This window comes from Populus nigra, chromosome 14 (genome assembly GCF_951802175.1).
Source record: "Populus nigra chromosome 14, ddPopNigr1.1, whole genome shotgun sequence".
NCBI classification, from domain to species: Eukaryota; Viridiplantae; Streptophyta; class Magnoliopsida; order Malpighiales; family Salicaceae; genus Populus; species Populus nigra.
The window spans coordinates 13,172,308-13,198,426 of NC_084865.1; the positions used below are offsets into that span (position 1 = coordinate 13,172,308).

At 31.9% G+C, this 26,119-nt stretch overlaps 2 protein-coding genes across 2 annotated transcripts; both read left to right on the forward strand.

The window, feature by feature from the left end:
* The first annotated feature begins 1,952 nt into the window (after nt 1-1,952).
* LOC133673360 (SCARECROW-LIKE protein 7-like) lies at nt 1,953-4,416 on the forward strand. Its single transcript, XM_062094105.1, has 2 exons — nt 1,953-2,094; nt 2,221-4,416. The coding sequence occupies exon 2, from the start codon at nt 2,241-2,243 to the stop codon at nt 4,023-4,025; it is 1,785 nt and encodes a 594-aa protein (XP_061950089.1). The 5' UTR covers nt 1,953-2,094; nt 2,221-2,240; the 3' UTR covers nt 4,026-4,416.
* Nucleotides 4,417-23,270: 18,854 nt separating this feature from the next.
* On the forward strand, nt 23,271-25,656 carry LOC133673490 (uncharacterized). The gene is made up of 6 exons (XM_062094338.1): nt 23,271-23,365; nt 23,910-23,980; nt 24,089-24,265; nt 24,392-24,490; nt 24,616-24,861; nt 25,121-25,656. Exons 2-6 carry the CDS (start codon nt 23,915-23,917, stop codon nt 25,418-25,420), a joined length of 888 nt encoding a protein of 295 aa, XP_061950322.1. The 5' UTR covers nt 23,271-23,365; nt 23,910-23,914; the 3' UTR covers nt 25,421-25,656.
* The last annotated feature ends 463 nt before the right edge of the window (nt 25,657-26,119 follow it).

The following is a 26,119-nucleotide window of genomic DNA, read 5'->3' on the forward strand; positions in this document are numbered from 1 at the left end:
ATAATTCAAAAAATTAACTTGACAAACATAATTTCAATTAAACTCCGAAGACAAATCAACTTTAAACTATGAAAATCAAGTTTCCAACACAAGTAAAAAGTGAGAGTTAAAATGATATGACTTGATTGATTCGATGGGTCCAGAGACAACTGGAATGACTGATAAAAATATAGTTTGACTAGAGAAAATTCAAGACAACATATTTTTTAGAAAAAACCATTGGGACGATAATATATTGGATTAACTCGAGTCAACTGGGGTTAACCTTTTAAATTCATAATCCGCGTCATTAAACCATGATAACCTTAAATAAAGCAAATTAAAATAAATTATAAAATTCAATTCTCAATAAACTCATTGTTGAATGATGAGATTGAGAAAGAATCAAACTAAAAAAAGGGACACAAAAAAATAAATTAAGTATACTCATGTTAACTTGTGAAATATCTGACTCGGGTAATGAGACTAAGATAATTTTGTAGAAAAAAACTGAGAAAAATGACAAAACTTAACTCATAATCAACAAAATGTTGAATGATGAAAGTAAAGAAAAAAGTTAATTGAAAAATAAAAAAAAATTCAAGTCAACTCTTCAAACCTATAACATGGATCATGAGACTAAGATAACTATATATAAAAAAAAACAAATCATAATAAGCAATAAACCAAGTTTTTGAAGATGAAATTAAAGAAGAAACATGAATAAAAAAAATTAGCCAAAATAAAACTTCAACGTTCCAAGAAAAATTTAGATAGAATTTCTAGAATAGATTAAGATTCCGAGTAAAATGAATTTTGTTTTGGCTTGTTCTATTTTTTAAACTAGAACAAGATATATATCTTGTTGAATAAGAAAATTCTGAACTCTATCTCTCTTTATATATATATTTATATTATTTTTTAATTTTAATGGTATAAATATACATATTATTTTTTTTTAATTTTAATGATATTGAGGTTTTACTTGGACCTTACTTGTTGAATCAATGCTAAGCGCACTACTGTAAAATTCAATCGTTGTCTGACCATTTAGAAACAAGATTTCAAATTTATATACATCCATTAATGATTTACATTCTTAAACTTCATCTGGATAAAGCCTTGTTTATACATGATTATTCATCTATTTTCTCTATGGATTCAAAATGACCCACACTGTTTAAAATCCTTTTGAACTATCAAAATACTTACCCTTTAGTCGAATAATTTAAATCTATCATAAATTTAAAGCTTGGCTATTCTCACGAGTTAAATGAATAATTTGAGCATGGGATATAAGTAATTTAGAAATATTCTATTTAAATATGAGATCTTATTCTATACTTTATATGTACAGACTTATAAAAAGAAATAAATAAAGCAGGGAGCCAAATGTTCTAGCAAATAAATTAATATTACCTCGTTTTGTTGAGATCACTGAAATATAAATTTGATTAATCAAGAAATTAAAATCCTTTACGTATCTGTATGTCTATATGCTGGCAATTAAACGTGAATTTTTTATTTCATAAAAAATGAATTTGTTTAAAAGATTTGGCAAATTAATTTTGATTTTTTTTAAACTCAGATTTAATTCATACTAAATACTATACAATTTCATTATATAATTAATTAGTTCACATCAAACTGATTTGTATTGTGATAATTTGTATTTTTTTTATTTTAAAAGAATTAAAGTAGTATTTTTGATGATTTTAATGTGATAATGTAAAAAAATATTTTTTTAATTAAAAAATATTTTTTTTCATAATAATACCAAATACAAATTGCTCTTCCCAATTTTTTTTTTAATAAAATAAAATGTAAACCCTAAGAAATACAATTTGCTCCGTATCTCATTATAGCACCATAAATTAAAATCCTATTTAAAAACCATAAACTAATATTTTCTTCAATCGCATAAGTGGCCCCCACTCGTCGTCTGTGTAGACTTTAATCATCGTTTGTCCATCACCTCCTCCTCCTCCTCCTCCTCCTCCTTTCTAAACGTTGAACTTAAAAATCCCCCCCTCTCTCTCTCTCCCCCTCCTCACTGTCTCCCATCATCACCAAATCCAGCTGGTGATCCTCTTCCTTCACTGCCCTCTTCTCTTAGTACGTGCTCTCTCTCCCTGCTTCTTTCTTTCTTTGACTGCTTTTTTTGGGCACTATAAATCCACCATTTCAAGATTCTGTCACTCTTTCTTTACTAACAATGTCTTCTTTCAACGTAACTTGCAGGTAAGAAGGTTGGCTGGAGAATGGCATATATGTGTGCAGATAGTGGAAATCTAATGGCAATAGCCCAACAAGTTATTAAGCAAAAACAACAACAAGAACAACAGCAGCAACAAAGCCACCACCACCATCATAACCAACAGCAACAATTTCTTGGCCTAAACCCATTTTCTTTAAATCCTTGGCCGACTAATATAATGTCTGCTAACCCAAACTTGGGTTATGGGCTCTCGGGTCCGGCTGCTTTCCCTGACCCTTTTCAGAGTGGACAAGAAACAGGTGACCCACCTGTGTTTAGTTTCTCGAACATGGAGCAGCACCACTCAAGCGGGTTTCGGCTTCCTTATTTTACTGGAGCTGGTGGTGAGTTTGACTCGGATGAGTGGATGGACAGTTTAATGAACGGTGGAGATTCAACGGATAGTTCTAATCTTCCTTCTGGTTGTGACGCGTGGCAAAACAGTACTGATTTTGGGATGTACACTTCTGATCCGTTTAATACTTGCCCCAGTCGACTTACTGTTGGCTGCTCTCCACCGTCTGATCTTAACGGGGTTCTCTCTAATTCGCTCTGGGTCGCCCCATCTCCTCCTCAAGAAATCAAGCCCACGACGTCACCCCCGCCACTGCTTCCGCCAACAGTAAAAAATGAAACCGTCGGAGGGTCAGAGGAAATTGTACAGTTATCTTCCTCGCCGGTTTTGAAAGCGCTTGTTGAGTGCGCTCAACTTGTCGAGTCCAAAGCTGATCAAGCCTTGAAATCGTTGGTTAAGTGCAAGGAGTTGGTGAGTGAAAACGGTGATCCAGTTGAGCGAGCTGGTTTCTACTTCGCGGAAGGATTATGCCGAAGAGTTGCTGTAGGAGAGCTTGATGTCTTGAAAAATTTTGACCAGACAAGTGAAGAGTTCACTCTGTCCTATAAAGCTTTGAATGATGCCTGTCCATATTCAAAGTTTGCTCATTTAACAGCAAACCAAGCAATTCTTGAGGCAACTGAGAAAGCAAGCAAGATTCACATAGTTGATTTTGGTATTGTTCATGGAGTTCAATGGGCTGCTCTTTTACAAGCTTTAGCTACACGTTCAGCTGGAAAACCTGTTAGAATTCGGATCTCAGGTATACCTGCTCCAGTTCTTGGTAAGAATCCAGCTGCCTCTCTTTTAGCTACTGGTAATAGGCTTCTTGATTATGCCAAGCTTCTTGGTTTGAATTTCGAGTTTGAGCCTATTCTGACTCCAATTCAGGAGTTAAATGAATCTTGTTTTCGGGTCGAGCCGGATGAGGTTTTGGCTGTTAATTTCATGCTTCAATTGTATAATTTATTGGATGAGTCTCCAGTTGCTGTAGAAACTGCTTTAAAGATGGCTAAATCGTTGAACCCGATAATTGTCACTCTTGGTGAATATGAAGTTAGTTTGAACCGGGTTGGGTACTTGACTCGGTTTAAGAATGCTTTGAGATACTACACTGCTGTTTTTGAGTCTCTTGAGCCTAACTTGAGTAGAGACTCACCAGAGAGGCTTCAAGTTGAGAGGTTGTTATTGGGTCAGAGAATTTCTAGTGTTGTAGGGCCAGAGGAGCCTGGAATGAGAAGGGAAAGGATGGAGGATAAAGATCAATGGGGAGTTTTAATGGAAAGTTTAGGTTTTGAATCGGTTTCGCTTAGCCATTATGCAATGAGTCAGGCTAAGATACTCTTATGGTATTGCAATTACAGTGATTTGTATTCTCTTGATGATTCTCAGCCTGGGTTCTTAACTTTAGCTTGGAATGAGGTGCCACTACTCACAGTTTCGTCATGGCGATAATCGATGGGGCTGGACTTGAATTTGATTTAAGTTTCCACCTGGTAATTTTTCTCTGGTGTGGAACAATGTTCTAGTTTGTATTATACGCCATCGAATGGGATTGTTGGGGGGTGCTTCTTGATCAGATCACGAACTGGAAGGGTAATTAGTTTTTTTTTTTTTTTTTTGCAATTGTGCATTGACAGGTCCATTGAAGCCTGTAACTAGTTTTAGTCTTTCAGTTTGGTCATTTAGATATATGGTTTCCTTTTGTATTCTGTTGGGTTTTTGTTATAGGTTTGAAGTTCTTGAGTCTCCCAAATTGTAAAAAACAAGTGAAAGGAAAAGTTTCTTTCTCTTAGGTGTTTGTAACTCTTTTATATAAATTTCAATCTTCTGAGTTTTAGTTTTATTTCTTGTGTTCTTTGTACTTAGTAATAGTAGATTGCAATGAAGAAAGTAGATCCAGGGTAAAGTTGATGTCCTTAAAACTTGATGAGGCCTCTTGTGGTGCTCTGATTCAGGACCCATGGCCTTAGTGGGTCTTTAAGTTTTGTAATGGAACAAGTTTTTCTTCCCTTTTTTTTAGCTGTGACTTGCAGGCAGCAAGAATGATAAACAAGAACTGAAGGTAGTAAATGGGGTCATAATCTTTAAGTTTGTAATGGGATCAGTTTTTTTTTCCTTTTTTTTTTAGCTGTGACTTGCAGGCAGCAAGAATGATAAACAAGAACTGAAGGTTGTAAATGGGGGTCATAATCTCCTAGGTACTGCAGTTGGTGTTTGATGCAGACCCACAAGTCATTGAAATCTGTGCGTTTGAAATTGGCAATGTGATGAGGACATGCGATGAGTGTTTACAAATGTAAATGGTAAATGATTTAGACCTACACAGCTGTGTTTGTTGCGTAAATGATCTTAGCAGATGATCTTAGTAGATCTTAGCAAACCTACACATTTACTTTTTATATTCTAGGCTTTCCAGTTCTTAGTCTGCTTAGCTGCTATCAATTTCCTTAAAAATCTATGAATGAAAAGGACTTGAATTTGTACATGGGGCCTCATTTCCTTCCCTGACAATTGCATAATCTCAGTCTACACTACAAGGCTTTTTATCTCTTGATCATGGCTTTAATGCCTGCCCTTGTCATCCAGCGATCAGACTCTCTCTCATCTCTGTGACATAAATTGAGAAGAAACAAAGGTGGAGGAACCAAACCTCTTTCCAGCTCTCTGAAAATTAATGGGCCAGGACACGACAAGTTTGGCAATAGATTGCATGACGTTGTTGTTCCTGGTTCAAGTGATTGTGACCATTCAGAGTCTTCTTTAGCAAGTTAAAGAGTACCAGAAAAATTTTCATATGCCAAGGGTCCCTCCCCTCTATTAACTGTTTGTTAACAAGAATAGACAACTCTTTGTAGTGCTTGTCATGCTTTCTTCCGAGTTCTAATTCTCTTCTTGCAGGCTCGCACCACAATTCATCGTTGCTAATCACTACCGGTCTTCATCGCCTCAAAAACAGATACGAAAAAAACTCTCACGAGCTCACTCACTACTCACCAGATAAGCCCTGTACTGTGGCATTTCAAGCTGATCTGATCTCTCTTGCATTTGAGCCCTGCAATGTGAATTGTACGAATAAAGATGAGGGTTTTCACGTTTTCTGCACAGTACCAAAAGTCGTGTACTTTGATTCTGCAATTTAATTTGACCACGTCAAAACAATGCACTATGGAGCAGTGGACCAGCAGATTTCGTGCCCTAAAGACTTTAAATTCTACAGTTGTAAGTATCTGGGATGGTGGAGATGGGGGACCATTTTGCTATGAGCTTGATGCATCGAGGGCTAAAATTCTGTACATCCAATTGCACCAGATATTTGTTGTTATGATGCTAGCTCTTGTGAATTTTGTACTCATGTGAGATTTCAAAATTCCCAAGATTTTATTATTGTGATTTTAGCACTTATTGGTCTTTTAATTTGCAAATTAATGTCTAAAATTAGAGAAAAAATGTTGAAAAGCTTTCTGCATAATTGTTGTGCCAAATTCTTTTCCTGTCAAGTAATTAAAATAAATTAAAAAAACGCTCCAAGGTCTGCATGATTGGGAGCAAAAGCTCTCATTAGGGCCCTTATTACTACTTGTAATTGCACTTGAGTGAATAGCGTATGGTCACCAAGGAAGTTCTTAATGCTGTCATGATGAAGCTGAAGGCAATAATTTTTATTTTTTTTTAGAATATATTAAAATAATATTTTTATTTATTAAAATTTATTTTTAATACCACAACATAAAAAAAAATTAAAAATATAAAATTAAAAAATTAAAATTTATGTAGTTGCACAGCTGCGGGAGCCTTTTAGAGCGTGTTTGGCAGTGTGGTTGCGGGTGCTTTTCAAATAACTTTTCGTGCCAAAATGCATGCCAATGATGTTTTTTCATTTTTTAAAAATCATTTTTGACATCAGCACATCAAAACGATCCAAAACATACAAATCATATTAAATTTTAGCAAAAAAAAAAAAATTTCAAATTTTTTGGAAACGCGGCCGCAGCCGCGTTCCCAAACGGTCCTAAATCCAGTGCGACAAGGTTAGGTTTTGTCTTCCACCGTGCAACTTGGTAAACCTTGGTGAACTGGCCTGCCTTGTTTTCTCCGTATTTACATGCCAGTAAGTTATTGGAGTTCTCACCTCTGCATCAACTCAGAACCCCGGCAGAACATTAGTTTTTAAAAGAGGCAAAAGATCTATAATCAAATTTAAAACCGAGTTAGCCTTGTCAGATTTTACGTGCTTCAAGTGTTTAATGTTATTGTAATTGTTTTTTTTTAATATTTTTTACTTATAAATACATTAAAAAAAATTTAACATTGGATCATCAAAAATAATATAAAAATATAAAAAATAATTTTAAATTAAAAAAAAAACACAATCAGGCCACAAAAACAAATAACCCTTAAATACTATTGCATAATATTCCTGAAATGTTATTAAATTAGGGGTTATCAATGTTGTTTTTCATTGTGATTAACTAGAAGAACTAATTTACAAGAAAAAAAAATATGAAGAGTAATTACATTGATCAATGATCATAATCTTCAAGCAAACGATAGAATTCTTCCAGCCCTGCAATATACAGAGAGAGAGAGAGAGAGAGAGAGAGAGAGAGAGAGAGACCTGGGAAAATATACAGGATCCGGATTTAAAGTCAAGTCATGACCTGATGGGTGATTGTCTCGGCGCTGTTACTTTACAAGTTCTTAGCTACGGCTCTGAGTGTGAATGTGCTAGCTGACGTTATGTGGCAGCTGCAACGGTCGGGTGGTCCCACCGACTGGAGACATGAACGTAAAAAAAGTGACCTTTCACATTTTCTGTTTTTTTCTTAACAGAGGAGCAGCAGCGAAGCTGTGTTAGACTAGGACTGACCAACCACCAATACCAGGACACGAGCTGCAGATCTCTGGCTTCATTCTCTTTTTTAAATCTCACACTGATCGAAGCACGTGAGCTGCTAGATGGGCCAAGCCCATCTAGTCCATTTGCATGCTAGAGCCGATCTTGCACCATTCGCCTACGAACGTGAGCCCAGTTGGCCTTAAGAGTGACCCGTAGGCCTTGCGCTGCCCTTATGATAGTTAGAGTTTACTAGTTAGATTGCTCGTTTTTACACGTTACAGGCATTCATAAAAAATATTAATAAAGAGTAGTGAAAAAATAATATCTTTTAAAATTAAAGTAAGTAATAGATTTTGTTAATTCTAAAATAAATTCACTACATGATCCAAGGTTTGATATAAATAGAAAACAAAATACATAGAACAGCAGTGATGCATGCTGCTAAGCACGCCTACAGACCTAACAATAAAAACTCTAACATAAAAGCCTCATGATTCAACAAATAAAAATGATTAAGTACTTTCAAAAAAAAATTAATACAAAAGTGAGGGAAACTTATAGCTCTTCTAGCTGCTGCATCAACATGCATGTTGCTAAGAGTCTAGCAAGCATGTGTCAAATTAACCCGGGTTGAATTAGATAAATTTACAATACTTTTTAATTAAGTTTTTCTATTTTTGATTTTTTTATTTTATTTTTTTTATAATTTTTAACTTTGCCCTTCAAATCAAATTTATAGTTTTTTTTTCTAGTGGTAATAATATTTTTTTATTTTTTTAATAATTATATTAATAATAGTAACAACAGTAATAGTAGTAGTAGTAGTAGTAGTAGTAGTAGTAATAATAATAAACATGTCTGACCCAAGTTTAAGTGGGTTTAACAAACATGACTGACTCATGTTGGTTAAGTTTCGTAAGCATGTCAGATCCATATTGGGTTCGGCAAACATATTAGACCCATACTAGTTGGGTCAAGTAAGTATATCAAACCCACAGTACCTTTCAATTTAATTATTTTGCTTTTAATTTCTAATTTTTTTCCCTTACTTTTTTTTTCAAAATTATTATAGTTTTAAATTTTACTCTTTAAATCAAATTTTTAGTTTTTTTTTCAATAGCAATAATATTTGTTTTCAATTTTATTAATAATATTAACAATAATAAAAATAATAATAATAACAATAATAACAATAACAATATTAATAACAATAACAATAGCAACAACACCAATAATTTTTATTTTTATCTTTCAAATCAAATTTAAGGGTTTTTTTTATAGTAATAATATATTTTTTTAAATTATTAATAATAATAAATATAATTATAATTATAATATTATTAAGCATGTTTGATCCAAGTTTAAGTGATTTGGTAAATATGTTGGATCCATGTTGGTTGGGCCTGTCACACATGTCAGATCCAAAAGACTTGCATTAGTCTGGTCTGACAAGCATGTTAGATTTACTTTCTTTTTCCTTTTTTTTTTCCTATCATTTTCAAAAATGATTTTTGAAAAATCACGCTGGCCATCTAGAATTTCAGAGTTGTACTTGAATTATTTCAATTAAAAAAAAGATAAAAGAATCCCCTAATTTAAAAATTAAAATTTTATATTTGAAAGATAAATTAATATTTATATTACAGTTTAAAAAATCTAAACAAACTATTTTATCCCCAAGGATAGAGATTTTGCCCGAGAGCAAATCAGAATCTTTCAATTTGAACGGTGATTGAGATTTTCTGTTGTTAGAAATTATCTGCGTCTTTTGATATACCCTAATATTAATTCGATCTCAATATGAATTTATTATATTAATATGATTTCGTCCACAGTTTATAGTGGGGCTTCCAAGGGATTTTTTTTATTAGAAGTGTGATAGATTTTTTATGGTTTTGATGGAAAAAAAATAAGAATTTTTTTTTCAGCGCTCACAGTACATAAAAATTTCATGTAAGATTTTTATGTTAGTTACAGTACCTAGCAGGAAAATAACTGAAAGTCTAATTTACTGAATTTTAACTGGAATTAAGAATATAAATATGAATTGGAATATGCTTTTTCTAATGTAAATAATTATTATACAAGGGAAAAATAAAATATTTTATAGACCCGAGATTCGATATTATTTTTATTACTATAATCATCATCAAGAATATATATTAAAAATTAAGGATATGAATATAATTAATTTTAATGTAATTTTTTTGTTTCTAATTTTTTAATTATGGGATTTCTTGTTGTATTTGATACTTAAAATAGATTATCAATGGACATTAGATTTAATAATTTTATTTTATATCAATTGTAATTCTATTTATTGTGTATCAAAACTGATATATGTTTTAAGAATTATATTAATATTTTAATTTCATTTCCAATTAGAGATAGATTTGAATTCATATAATTGCCATATAAAAAAATAATATTTTTTATATTAAATAGTCTTTTAAATACCTACGTATAATTTAAATATAATGATATCTATTTAATTTTAAAGAATATCAGGTATGGATTTTTTAAAATAAGATATAGAATTTGTTTTGTTTTGATATATATTGATAATACTGTGGGCTTTTCCAGTCCAAACACAAAAACGATTCACACGTAAGCCCAATTGGCCGGAACGAGCAAACCCGTGCCATGGAATGACACCGAACAAAGGATTCGTCAAGCCTTCTGATAAAAATCTCAGTTTTTTTTATTTATTTCAATTTTAACCGAGTAAAATTGATTTTGTTTCTAAAAGTAGGGACAGGAAATATTTATTTGACCGAACTACGATTCTCCCAGCAATATTCTAATTTTTTCCAGGTCCAGCAAGAAGATCATGATGCTTTTGTTAGACAAAGCCTTATTTAGAGAGCCAAAGCAACATATATTTGGCCGACATATATATATATATATATATATATATATATATATATATATATATATATATATATATATATATATATATATATTTTGTCTAGTTTGACAAATGATATTGTAAGCTATACTTTCATCTGGATTGACTGTGTTTCTAACCTTTTTTTTTTTATAAAATATATTATCTTAAAAAAGGCTTTCATCTTTTTTTAACATATGAATTATATTAATTAAAATCTGATTATCTTTAAAATTTATCTTGACATTTAATATGATAAATATTTTGAATTAACTCATTCAATATCTTATTAATCTTTTGAACTTTTAAAATTATAATAGATCTCATCGGTATTTTTAAAGAATATTATGATATTACTTAATGATTTTCATTAAACTTGCTTTTCAAATCATAATAATTCTTTACTAAAAAAAACTATATATATATATTCATAAAGTATTTTTAATTAAATAAAATTTTGGTAAATTTTATAGAAAAGTTGTTTACGGTGTCTTGATAGTTTATTAAGAAAAATAAGATATTTTTCATCTCAAAAAGAAAAGTTATGCTCTTCTTTATAAAGAAAACAATTTGGTTTTCATGTATTAAATAAAGTAAAACCAACCACTAACATTAATAAAATTTTGTTTTTGAATGAAAATATTTAAAATTAAAAAAAAATTATCAATTTTTTCTCTACACCTCCTTCAATGTATTCATAGACTACAATAAAAACATGCTGACTAGCATAATACGTACTAGTGATAATTCTTCATTTTTTTATTTTGGTTAGACTTATATTTATTCATTGTTTTCAAGACGAGCTATTTAGACCATGGTTCTTACAATCTAGAAAAATTAATTAATTAATATTTTTGGTTCTATTAATTATATAATCTTTAAAACACACATAATTTAATTTTGTCTATACATTTTATGTTTTTTTATAAGTTTTTTTATTTATTTAAATTAAAAAAAGCCATGAGATGGGAAATATCAAACCATTGAAAATACATTTTTTCAAACAAAAGGCTATCAACCTTCATAGTTATTTTTTTTTATCACAAAGATTAATTTGGCTGTATTTAATTTAAAAATCACACGCGTAACGTGGAAGAAAAATAAAGGTCACAAAGCACACGCGTATTTGAACCAATCCTTTCAATGCCGTCCATATCTATCCTACTAACCAGCGTGATTACCACGAGTATCATATCTTGCCAGCTCATATGTGCCGTCCAATTCTACGCCATTTAAACTGAATCTCAGCCCTCCATTAGCGACTAATCCTGTCCGTCCATTATCCCAAACCCTCTATATAATAATCACATACACGCCTTTCATTTCTACCTAATCTCATCAGCAAAGCTCTAGTTTCTCCTATAGATCTACTCTTCATGGATCATCCTTCGATCTTTTCAATTGCAGCTTCATATAGATCGCCTTGCGATCTTTATCTTGATATCCGTTTCGATGCTCGAACTCCATGATCTTGATTTGCTCGGAGATAGCTCCTGAGGTATGTATAAGTGTTTTGTTTACGTTCCTAAGCTAGATCTGATTGAATATCTGTCTATTTGTTATTGATCAAGTCATTAATCCGCGTAAATCTAATTTTGTTTTGTAGATATGGCGCGGCTTTGTTTCGATAGCTCAAATATTAAGCGGATCTGTCCCTTCCGGCCATGCTTTCTTCGATCATGAGGAATTTTAGCAATATTTAAGTTTGGTTGTTGGCGGAAAGCAGAAGATGATTTGAGATTTTTTCTGCAGGTGGTGTTGTAAGCAGTTACAGAATCCGCTGAACGTGTTGCTGGATGTAGACATGGCTGAAGATTGGTTATGTGACCTGTGGTGTAGCATGTTATGTGTAATTTGTTGGTGGAGAAGGACAGGAAGGAGATGATGCTGGTGTTGGTGTTCGATTTATTTATGAGGATGATGTATAAGATATATATCGGGACCAGAAGGCCAAGAGGCCAAGGTCTTGTTTATTATCTTTGTCATCCGGCCTTTGCCATGACAGGTGCGCTTGCATGGCAGGTCAACCACTATCTTAATAAAATTATCATTTTCGTGTTTGGAGGGGAGATCGCACGGGGATTTCCCGGGTTCTCCCCTCTAGTCTCTGTGTCCCGCTTTCTCTTCTCTTTGCCTTACAATCCATGGCTAAAGCGCGGCCCCGACTCCAGCTAGCAATCAATTCATCAATGGCACGATATTGCAATTTATGACGGTGACCCGAAGGTATTCTCCTACTTATATCCTATATCCTCAATTCGAGTTTCCTGCACTTAGAATCATGTAGTCACATGCCCTTTCACGTAGAATCAGTCGTTAGCAAGAGATCATGAATTTGCAATCTGGGTTCTCATTGTTCTTCATCATTTTCCCCCATCAAATTTTCATCTTTATAATATGGGCTATTAAGAGAATTCTACTAAACTTGTTTCAGCACTTGAAACTGGCCGTCACACATCACATAGTACATAAAAAACAAAGACACTGGAAGTTATGATAACATTCTATATTAAACAGTATGCTTTCCTTGCACTCAAGCTTTTATTCCATTGCACGACACCCCGTTATTGCTGGTAACATTCGTTCCAAGTTATTTCATTATCCAACGCATCTCATGTTATTATTTTACGGAGCAAACATGAGCACGAGTTTTGATTATTTAGATATAGCTTGTCAATCCATTACTGCGATCTTGTGCAGAATTTCTGTTTCGATAGCTTCACTGTTTTGTAGCAAGTATGTTAATTAAGCTTATTGTGCTCTATGATATCCTTGTAAGACCTTGGGGCTGGATTTAAGTGGCTCTTACCTAGTCTTGTGATTTGCAATTGGATCTTCTTGTTTGGTTCTCTTGGTGTGTGTTATTTGGCCTCGGTATGGTAGCGTTGAAGATGGATTTGTAGTCCTCAGTAGGCGATCCACGTTTGTAAAGACCTTGTGCTGCTGAGCTTCAACGATCATGATGATGGCTTCAAAGGGCGACAGAAAGCTCAGGAGGTCCTCACACAATTCTCAATTGAGCCACAGAATTTTGAGGTGATAAGTTCTTCAATGGTTTACTATTCCACCTGAAAGAAAAATAAATCACTCAATTAAATTGTTGTTCAGTGTCATTCAGTTTAAAATCTGCGCTGCTATGGTTTCCTTGTTTTAGCTGGAGATGTAGTTATCTACTGAAGTCGTTATTCTACAAGTCAGTAAATGATGCGTGTCTTCTCTTTTATTTGCTGTTTTATTAGAACATGCTCATAATTATCTATCTATCCTTTCCACTAATTCGAAGAAAAGTGGTCCTCTCTCGTTGTCTTTGGTATTTGGTAATTAATTAGTGTTTTTCAATATAATATTCTTGATATTAGCATCAATTTAATGCCTTTTTAGGGGAAGCAATTTAATTTAAATACCAAATTGTCCACGTATTGTTCTTCCAGAAGTTTCACATGATAGGTTTCATGAATTGCCACGTACTGGAAGGTTAAGGTAATGCCATTCGGGTGACCAGATGGTGGTGACTGATGCTCATCCCTGACCGAAGTTCTTTCAAATCAGCTTGCGGGTGTGTTTTATTTATTTAAAGACACGCTAGAACAACCATATTAGTACTTGTACTCCTCGGATTATGAAATAGTGTATTTGAAATTAAAATATTACTTTCATCACAATATTAAATATATATTTTAAGTGTCTAATGGGTTGATGTCTTTGTTTTTTAAGAAGTTTGAAAAAAACTGTTTAAATTTTTTTGTGCCCTTTTATGGATTCGATGTGTTAAAAATAACAACACAATAAATTTCTGAAAGGCTAGTTCATGTTCCATCTAAAAAGCAATACATCGGGCATTTTATTACTAAACTTTTGATTTATATCTAAAATCGTGTTTTGTAACAGTAAACTTATGTCTCGGTCCGACTTTTGTGTTAATGTTCAATTGGTTTTTTTTTTAAAAATTCCAGTTTTCGTTGGGTTTTCCGAGGCATTATTTTAGCTATATACAAGTTGGTATTTTTCAGATTAAAAAAGAAAACATGACTAACGTAATTTTTCTGCATGTTCTTTTTAACAATATGGAATGTATATATTTTAGAGCTATAAATTTAATTTTTGTTATAAATGTAATTATAATGAAACAATATTGAGAATTCTTGTTTTTAAAATATGGTTTTTATAAGATATAAATGTAGTATCAAACTTTATCTTGAATGTTTTATTTTTTTATTGATTGAATATTCCTCCCCTCGTACATGTTCTTTTATTATTCATTGAAAGAATTCAAGATTAAAAAAAGAAGTGTATTCATTGAACGTCACAACGGTAATTTAAATATGTTTTCCGGTGATAAATGATTCACATTAGTGAAAATGTGTCCAGCAGGAATCTGGCTTGAAGCGGTCAGCTCTTTATTGTTGATTTGTTTAGTCAATTGATATATGTATTCGAAATGTGTTTGTGCCCGTGAAAAAAGGTCAGGCTAGTAAAAAAATTCATTTTGTGGTAACTTTGGTAATTAAGTGGTGGAGGATTTGTAGACAAGAAAAGAGAAGGAGAGAGGTAACTCTCGTTTTGATGCCCGTTCTTCAATGATGATAAGATCCGTAAGCTCAAAACGGTAGAGCGCTCAAAGTCCCGTAATGGGGGTTTGAGAGGCTGGTGGTTCAAATCCACCCGGATCTCTTATTAATTTTTTTAAACAGGTAAAAATAAATTGTTTGAAAGCAATATTACATTTATTTGTAAAAATAAAGTAATTTATTAGCAATTATTTGACGGTTTTCTAGCTCTTGTTAAAATAATATCAGTCAATTTTTTGTGTAGCACAATTCTTTTGTTTATTCTACTACTTCTCACCCTCTTTTTTTTATATATATATTTTTTAATTCTTAACTTGCAGTATTAATTACAAAATATATGATAATTACATTTTATGACAATTAGATTTTATTTGAATTATGAAATATTTATATTTAAATATTTAAGTATAAATATTTCATTCGAGTTTAAAAAACCACATTTAATCTTTGCATGCTTCATACTAGCTTTTGTAAAAACGGTAAGAATAAATTTTCAACTCACCATTTATTACACAACTAAATATATTAAAATAATTTATATTTTAATGAACAAATGATGTCATAAAAGAAATTAGTACTTTTTTTGTTCATAGTGTTTCCAGGGATACACATTATATTATTTTATAGAAAATACTAAAAGGTACATATTTCACTACGGGTTCATAATATGATTTTTGTTTTCTAAAATATTTTTTTTTACAAATATACAAACTAAAATCTATTCACATTGGATTCTAGGTGATTGGAGATGAATTAAATTAAATATTTCATTAAAGATAAAATCAATCAATGGGATGAGCAATTATGACTAAATAAAAAGAAAAACCATAACTCTGAAAAAAGAATTGAGAGGTTTGAAATAGATATAATTAATGGGATTGTGTGATATATAATTAATTAATTTAGTAAGAAATACAGCTTCTCGTTTGCGGGAAAAAAGAGGAAGTTGTCTTAGTGTAAAAATAGAGAAAGTGAGGATGGTAGACCAGAGAGCTCAGGAGATTCATTATATATTTTGTTATTTACACTTAAATGAAGAGCATAATACTTATCATGTGCCTTGCACTATAAAATATTTTAATAACCAACGCATTGGTTTTTATATCATTTATTTATTATCAGTTAAGGTGGTAAATTTATAATTTTAACATATAAGTGTGCTCAATACTCTTCTGTAGTCTCACAGTAACTTTCTCTCTCTCAAAATCTTTCTCTTTATTTTAACCGTTAGTATGAACTAGTTTTGGGGTTCTCAATATTTCTAATTGCTCTTGCACATGATGGTGTGATATTTCTTATTCTAGAAGGTTCTGATTATTCTTCTGTAATCTTTTGAAAATCTTTGAATCTTATAACATCAAAATTACTCTTTCATCTTTGTGTCTTATATTACATTCTATAAATACTTGAGTTTATAAATTGTAATCTTTTTAGCTTGTAAGAAATGATCTTTCTCTTGTAAGAGACAAATATATTATAAAAAGTGTAAGTTTATTCTTTAGATGTGAATCTGAGAGAGGTTCTCAACCTTGATCATAAAAAAAATTGTGTGATAAGTTTTTAATATTGAGCTCGTGAAAAAATCAAGTGATGGGTTTGATTACTAGCTTGTGAAAAAAATTATGTTTAATATTGAGTTTGAAAAACAATTGAGACATGTCTAATCCTTAGCTCATAAAAATATTAAGTTTAATTTTAAAACTGAAACAAGGATTATGTAATTTGAACCACTATACAATTAGCGTGTCTCACTCTATTTTTATCTTTTTATTTATGATCAATTATATTGCTTTGGTGTTTTAGCTATCTTTGTGTATTAAGATATAGTTTATGAGTTTTGGTATTAATTTTTTATTTAGACATTGTTAAAGAAAATTGAGATTAATTTAGACTATCTTGAGTAAATTGAAAATTATTTTTTAAAATGGTGATAAAAATTAGATGAAGCTCTAATTCACTTCCTCTCATGCTTTTTTTAAGTCTTTGAACAATCACTATTAAAAAAATCTCTACATATTTACATAACCTATAAGCAAAAGCAGGCAAAAAACTAAAATGGTCAAGCTACCATGCCTCACTGATTTTGTTTTTGGAGGAACTCGAGCACCGAGGACGCAAACACAACAAAACAAAACAAAACAAAACAATAATAATTCCTTGAAACAAAAGAAAACAAGAAAATAATATTAAGATGATTAGAGAGATGCGTGTTTTTTCGAACTGTGTTGAGATAAGAGGAGATTAGAGATTTTGATTTTGCAATTAAATGACATCGTTTTTTGTTTTTTTCATGCTTATTGATTTGATTAGATTTACTTTGAATATTATTGAGTTAATTAACTTGTTAAAAACTTAGCAAGTCAAATAAATTTTATTAAATTTATATTTTATTCAATTTAATTAAAAAGTTATTTTAAATTATCTTTTTAATAAAATCACCAAGTCATGCTGAATTTCAAAACACGAGTGAAACATAACTATGCATATCACTTTTTTTTTCCCTTCTCTATTCTATTTAAATTTAAGATGTGTTCATGAATGTGATACAAATTATATTTTTTAAAATTTTAATTTTTTTTATTTTAAATAATATATATATATATATATATATATTTAGATCCTTTTAATATATTGATATAAAAAATAATTTTTAAAAATAAAAAAATATTTTAAATAGACATTATCATTATAATTTCAAACACATTTTTATTTTAATTATATATAAGTGTGGTTGCGGTTGCTTTTTAAATAATTTTTTGTGCTAAAATGCATACCAATAATATTTTTTTATTTTTTAAAAATTATTTTTAATATCAATATATTAAAATAATTTAAAATATATGAAATATATTAAATTTTAATAATAAAATTTTTTTAAAATTTTTTTAATAACATAATTTTCACCCCGTTCCAAAAGTTTATGGCTTGCCCCATATTATATTGCTGCCGGATTGATTGATTTTAAAACCCAAAAAATCACATGCACGCGTGCAAATGACAGCTGCCAGTTTTTTTAAAAGCTGTCCAGGATAGTGATAGAATATTTATAGAGATCGCTTTTTAAAATATAAAATTTTTTTAGAATATTTTTTATTTTAAAATAATAATTTTTTATTTTTAAAAATTTATTTATGATATCATCATATTAAAATAATAAAAAAATTAATATAAATTTAAATTTTTCTTCTAAAAATATACAAAACTATAGTTAAAACGCAGGCCAAACACCCCTGTAGAGTGTTTCAAATCTCTATGTGTTGTTTCCATCTAATCTTATCATATCTAACAGTAACCTGCGTGATTATAACGAAAAAAGAATATGTTTTTTGCTTACTGGTGAAGAATTTGTAATTTTTTAAAGAAAACTCATCTAACGAATAGTAAATGATTTTTCAGCATATTGGCACAAAATTCAGATCATCTAAGGCTTTTAATCGGTATCGCATTCGCACCCATCTGGAATATATACGATTATGAAACATGTATGTTCTTCATTGTTAAGTGCAAAACCCAGGATTGTTGGCATTCAATGAAGATTCGAATTTACATTCAAAGAGTTATTTTTCTGCTGTGTCATCACTCTAATAGACCTAAAGCTACTTGTGTAGGGATCCCTTTTAGTATTGTTCTCTACCTACCTACCATATTATGAGAGATTTGTCCTGGGCCCTGTCCTTGATAACAACAAATTTCTGTGCTGGGACTTCTATGTTCTTATGTTAAACATATTCAATTAATTCAGATGCTTCATATTCAATTCAAGGCAGGTAACTTGATCAGAAGAAGCCTTCTCTCGTTATATTCGCATGTTTGTCAACATCATGGTTCTTGTCGGAGACATTGCTGCCTTTCATCAAGTGTTGCCTATTGGCTACTGAAGTGTTCATCACATCGGAAGTTCATAAGCAAGAACTTTCAAAGACCCAATGCTCATAATCAAGGGGTTCAAGCAGTCTGGGCATTTGGATAGAACCCAGTAGGTCCTTCACCTTACAAGCTTTACAAATAGCAATGTACTATATATTCATGGACATTGCAGAATACAACTAGCAGCATCATAAGCTAAATCTATTCTACTTGAGGTGTATGGATTATTTTCCACGAAGCCATCTCGTATAGACCTGCTTTGCTTGGGTTTTAAATTGGGTTGTTGGTGAGAAGAACAATTTAATAATTGGGTGGGAACATTACAAATCGTTTTGAAGTAATAAATGCTATGCTTCCTTTTTGATAATCTAGCCATGTGATCAATTGACTATCTGAGCATTTCTTCGTAATCTTCTCGCCACATAAGATCCGGAGGAATGAAAACCCAGTTAATGATCTTAGTTATTGCCATGCCTAGCTCCTTGACTTTGACTGTAAATCACCAACCCTGCACAGGCCATCTCCTTTCAGGATCAGGAAGCCACGAAGACCTTTTCTTCTTCCCTTTTTTCTCCTCTTGAGTCACCATATCTGCTTGCTGCCTCGTCTCACAATCGCTGGAGATTTTCCTGAAGCTGAAAACCTTGCTTATAAACGTGTAAGCCCTGCTTTTCCTGCTCCTATATCCGATATCCTGATCATTGCTCATCCTCGTAGATGCTGAAAGATTCTCATAGCGGGCAACTCGTGTACATTCCGATGATATAGATTCTGATATCAGCAGTGAACTGTTCGATCTCCCAAACTTTATTGATGACCCTCTTTCTACCCTGAAGCTTCTGCAAACACGCTCCATTGTCTTGCCTGTGTCTTTCTTGGTATAAAAAAGTATAATCCTCCTTGGTCCTCTCAATTACTACCAGTGAGGTCTTTTCTTTGAGAAGTAATAGATTCTTTTGCTGGAAGGTGACGCTGGGCCATTTGCGTGGCTTGCTATCCCGTGGAGGATAGTTTAGAGATTTTTCCAGGAACTAATCAATGTTTGGTCTGTGGAATACTTATTATTTAATGCTGATTTATTTGAGCCTGAAACTTGACTTGCTAGCTGTTAATTGGCTTGACGCCAGCACCATTTTGGTTTGTAAGGAAAGTCAACTGTTCAGGCATATGCCCATCTGCTCATGGCTTGGATCCAGTAATCCCTAGTGCAAGAAAAGGACTTCCAGCCACCGATGGTATCGCTCGCTAATCATGAATTGGAGACAGATGGGCCAAGTCTTATCATTCATGTACTGTTCTTCTCAAAAAAGAAAAGTAAAAGAAAAAAAATCAATATGTGCAGGCTAGCCGTCAGCCTCAAAAGTCAACGGAATAGCCATTCTTTCCTAATTATGATAATAATCTCTCTTGGGCCTTATATGAACCCTACCAAGTTTTATCTAGTTTCAAATAATAACCCAGGAAAAGGAACCAGGTTAATAGCCATCCTTGAATTTGAACCTTTTCACTAAGCCCACCTCGAAGAGTTTCTGTATAAGCCCATTGCGGCTCAAATGGAGGCAAGTCAAAATCCAATATTTTCTTTACTTTAAATTATTTTTTAATATTTTTAAATCGTTTTAATATTTTTATATAAAAATTAAACTTTAAAATTTTAAAAATAAATTATTTTAATATATTTTAAAATAAAAATACACTTAAAAAAACAACTGCTGCCATTCTTTTAAAATTCCTCTCAAGAAAGTCAGCTAGTAACTCTTGAAGCACGACATATTCTCTCTCTCTCTCTCTCTCATGTTCATATGCATATCCACATCCTCGTTGCTGACCTGAGAATTAATGGCTTGAACAGTAAAACCAAAAACAATAACAACAATAAAGAAAGGAAACTTGGTCACCTGAAGCAACAACACCTGATCTGTGAATCGAGAGGCAATAAAAAAATAAAAAGAAAGAATTAGTACAAAAAACTAACAGGATCATTGCTTAGCGATGGTGTTACACTCTCCAGAATACACCTGTTCATGGTTTGACGAAACGACGATTCCGGTCCCTTTCTTCCTTTCGTTTGCGCCAAGAGATTTAGTCAACGATTCAGCCTCATTATCATTTGATTCAAAGTTGCAAGCAAACCCTCCTTATTCAACATAGGAGGGCAACAAGAAATGCTAAAAAAGCATGTGGCCAGACATTATTTCAACCAAAAACTCAGCGTGACCAAGCTGCCATGGTGCTCTCTTAAATTCTATTCGTGAGATTTGCTTAACAAGAATCGAAAGAAATCTTCACCAAGCTTTAGCAATATCTCTTCGATCCTCTCAATCTCTACCATTATCCTCAAGATTTACCGTAAACTTTCTGATAGCGTTTAGTTATTATATATTATTTTTATTATAAAATACATAAATTCATTTCAAAACTGTTTTAAAAATAAATTTATTTTTTATTATTTCTATCGCTTTTTCCTTCTATCAAATAATATTAATTAAACACTACATTATAATTACCAAAACCTTCCTTTGGGGGTAAAGCGAGGGAACAGACCTTGCCAGGTATTAAATATGCTAAAACGTGAAAGCGATAATATTTTAATTTATAATTTTAACTGGTTAGATTCTAAGTTTATTTTTAAAAATTATTAATTTGAGTTTTATAAATATCAGGATTACTAAAAATTTACATGGTTGTTAACTTTAAAATTCATGAAATTAATAAAAGTATACGCAAGCTGGCACGGATACTTACATTAATAATACATATATACATACATATTTTATTACTGTTTTGATTGCTAAAATTTAAAAAATATTTTATGGTACAAATATTTTTATAAATTTTGTTAAAAATCTTAAATTTTATGGTATTTATTTATGTAATGGTATTTTTCATGGATTCCTATTGTTTGTTCATGATTCGAAAATTGTCGGCTGTTTTCTCACCAGGAAAAAAGAGAGTATATTTTCATTTCGCACCTTGATCGTTATGCAGCGAAATGGATGAAGTGATCTCTATAATATTCGAATTTTTATGTGTCCGGATGACATGGCATTTTTTTTTTTCACACCACATGCTCATGATAAGCAGGCGTCATACTGACATAGCCTATTTTTATTTTTAATTGTTTTTACACGTGTCATTAATTGAAGCATGGCAATTTATTAGTTTTTTTTTAATCATATATTATTTAGTCATTAATAATGATGTCATCCTCTCCCAATATCTTGGTATTTTCTATCAGGGTTCTATTTTTTTATTTTGGTAAAATAAGGACTCAGAAAATATGGATATTGGTAGCGGAGAAGAAGAAGCTGACCAGCTAAGATTGCTATTTTTTACATTCCTAATTTGTAATTGAAGATGAAAATACCTAAAAGGATCATGCCAACAGTTGCAATAATAGTTTAAGATGGATTCAATTTTACAAAAACTAAAATATAATCATAAAAAATAATTTGAAAAATACTTTAAAAAATAAAAACAAACACTATGCATTGACTACAAGTGTCTTTTAAAAAAAAATAGTTAAAAATATCTTCTCATCTCTTGCATTTTTATTTTTATGTTTCAAAAGTGTTTTTTAAAAAATATAATGATGCTGTTGTTGCTTTTCAAAGTGATTTTTACTTAGAAATGTATCAAAATAATATTTTTTTATTTTTTAAAAATTATTTTTGATATTATCATATTATAATAATCTAAAAACACTAAAAAAATATTAATTTAAACTTAAAAAATAAAAAAATTTAAATTTTTTTAAAATATTTTTAAAATATAAAAATAAACAGGGTAGTCTTTTAGGTACTTTGAATAACGTTTCTATGACATGAAAAATCATGGTCTATACACCTACATATGATATCATTATGTAAATGATTTATTAATTTCTTACACAACAGTGATGTGTGACCAAACCATTTTATGTTTGCTCGTAGAAGATACCGAAAAGAATTAGGCTGTGGACGCAGCCAGCAACTCCCAATTGACCCGAAAATACTTGCTATTTCAATGGAGACTTTTAATTCAGATAAAATAAATAAATAAAATTATTGAGTATTATTTAAATAACTTAAAACTCCCATTATAGTTGGAACCTTAATAATAAGAATTCAAAATATCACACATTGACCATTCGAAGAGAAATTCAACAACTAAAAAAAAATTCGTTTTTGAACAAAGATAAGAAATATAGTATATATAAATTAGAATTTTATCTATTTAATTTTCAGCAACATTAATTTCATTAAATATTTTTCTCAAAATCACCATCTCAGAAATACAAATCCTCGGAACATACATATTTACGAACACATTACACATGTGTTAGTCTTCATAGCACAAATCATCTCAATAACCTTCATGATATTGGGATCTGAATCCAAAGATCTCAAATAACATACATCTGAGAAAATTACACCTTAATTAGACCTTGAAATTAATTTTTTTTAAGAGAAGTGTTTGTACAAAGACTTTGAAACGCCATGCCATGCCAGGTCAAGTCTTTTGCTCTTGCTTCCTCAATATAAAAGCAGGAAACCGCCTCATTTAAACAAACTCCCAGATACCATTTCATTTCTGAAACACAAGAGGCCTTGATAGAGCTTCAGTGGAGAGTTCTTCACTTGTGCTTCATTAGGTTTGCCAGTTTGACATTCCTATATCTCAATTCATTTCATCATTGCTAGTTCTATTTTTCCACCTTCCTTTGTTGGAGTAACTGTAAGCTTTGAGTTTAGCACGACTAAACGATTTTTTCTTGGTTTTTTTGTTTCTTGTTGAAAGGCCCTTTTGGTTTTCCATCCGAAATGAAGCTCAAAACCCTAGCTTTCTTCAAAATTATTACTTCAGAATTTGTTCTCTTGGTGGGTCTTTCAGGTTCTAATTATAACTTCTAGTTTTTGCTAGAGTGATCAGGCTATTATGCTGTGTGCCTGATGATTACTAAAAATACTTGACTTGGTATTGCTATTCAAAAAATTAATAGCATAAGAAAGAAATCAGAAAGTCCATGGCATGATAGAGCCTAGTTGATGAAAATTATTTCAATTGGAAAGTTTATTTTCTATGAATACTAATTTTGCTTCAAGATTTAAGGGAGAAAATAGATGTCATGACTTTTTTTTCTTTCTAATTGTATAAGGAGGATTGATTTCTTAACACAAGCTAAACTCTTTTTGCAGTCAACATGTATCTTATAAGAAGGCAGCCACATACTCAGCAGGAGAATGACCCTTCAGAACGAGATGCAAAGGTAAAGTTTGAGTCGGACGGACGTTTTTTACTCTCTGATTTTCGTCTCCTGAAGAAATCATGAATAAGTGGATTGAAAATAGACATTAAATGGTTTTTCGACAAGCAGGTTTGTGAGCTCAGGGCTGCTCTTGGACCTCTATCTGGTCGTAGTTTACAGTTCTGCACTGATTCATGCTTGAGAAGGTATTTGGAAGCTCGGAACTGGAATGTTGACAAGGCAAAGAAAATGCTGGAAGAGACGATTAAGTGGAGAGCAACTTTCAAGCCTGAAGAAATCCGCTGGGTATGTGGGATGCAACGATTACCTGCACATTTTCTTGATATGATGGCCAGATCTAACCGCTATTTTTCGATTCTAGACGATATTATCTAGACCATTTTTTTGACATATGCACGTGTAATTTCTCAGCATGAAGTAGCACATGAAGGCGTGACAGGGAAAATCTCCAGAGCAAATTTTCATGATCGATCCGGCAGGACTGTGCTTATAATGAGGCCAGGGATGCAGGTTTGTACTGTTTTTTTCCCCTCATTTTTATCTAGTGATTTTTATTTTTCTGGCTCTTAAGCAAGCATACTGTGACCGAAGCTTTTGCAAATTGACCTTTGACCTTTTCTTCTGCAATTTGGCAGACCACAAAATGTACTGAAGACAATGTCCGCTATATGGTCTATCTTTTAGAAAATGGAATCCTTAACCTTGCTGATGGTCAAGAACAAATGTCATGGTTGATAGACTTCACTGGATGGTCCTTGAGCACCAATATTCCCATGAAAACTAGCCGTGATTGCATCAATGTTTTGCAAAACCATTATCCCCAAAGGCTGGCCATTGCATTTCTTTATAATCCTCCAAGAATTTTCGAGGCGTTCTGGAAGGTTTGTTCTTTTGTCACACATCCATTTTGTCTATTCTGAGCATAATCAGCGGTCAAATTTATGTTTGTTGAAAACCAAGCATCGTGCTCTAGAGGGCATCGCAATTCTATTAGTCTATTTTCAGCACCTGTGCAGTTGACCTTTTGTATTGGACTAGACTCGGGTTTCGGATAGCCATAAAATTGCTGCCTTTATTTTACTTTAAATTTAGCACCTGGACATGTGTATTGCTGAACCTGTTATTACTCCATCTCTTCAGGCTGTCAGGTACTTCTTGGATCCAATAACATTCAAGAAGGTGAAGTTTGCTTACCCAAAAAAGAAAGAAAGTTCGGAGCTCATGCAGTCTTACTTTGATATTGAAAATCTTCCAAGTGAATTTGGGGGGAAAGCCTCACTCGAGTATGACCATGAGGAGTTCTCACGGTTGATGGTCGAGGATGACGAAAGAACTGCCAAGTTCTGGGGATCTGATGAAAAGTCGAGAGACAATATTGCTGATGACCATTTAGCTCAGATGGCACCAGTGCCAGCGCCTCTTGCAATAACAGCTAGCTAATCTGGGCTGCCTGATGCTCAATCCGGTATGCTAGCAACTGAAGATAAGAAAAGTGTTGCTTGGACTATATCTAAAAAAAGGAACCGGAAACCACATGGGTAAATTAATAAACATAATCGGTTATAAACTCATGTTTAGTGCTAAATATCATCTGATGTATGAAAAGAAACTATTGTTAAATAGTTTCCATTCTATTAACTTCAATCTTTTTTTATGAGCAATTAATTACTTCTACCCTTTTTTTTTGGAAAATAATTATTTCTTCCTTGCAATACATGACCTTGTCCTTGCTACAAAGCTTGCATCTCCGCAACAGGCTGAGGAAAAGAAAAACGAAAGTGGTAAAAACTGACTAGCAATATTCAAGTCATAAGGAAATAACTCGGGGAGAGGATATTTTTGTTTTGAATCCTACTATTTGTGTCTTCGAATTTACATGTAAGTATACTATTGACTAAAGATCTCGAGTTAATGGATTTTTTCCTATGGTTTAATTATTGGAAATGATTATTCATCCGTGGATCACATTTAAAAATGAATTCATGATATAAAAAGAAAAACAAAATTAAAAAACAGATTTCAAGTTTCATTGTGTTTCATTGTTTGTCCTTCAGGCTTGGGCCTTAAAGTGGTCGTATTAAGAGCGTGTTTGGCAGTGTGGTTGCGGGTGCTTTTCAAATAACTTTTCGTGCCAAAATA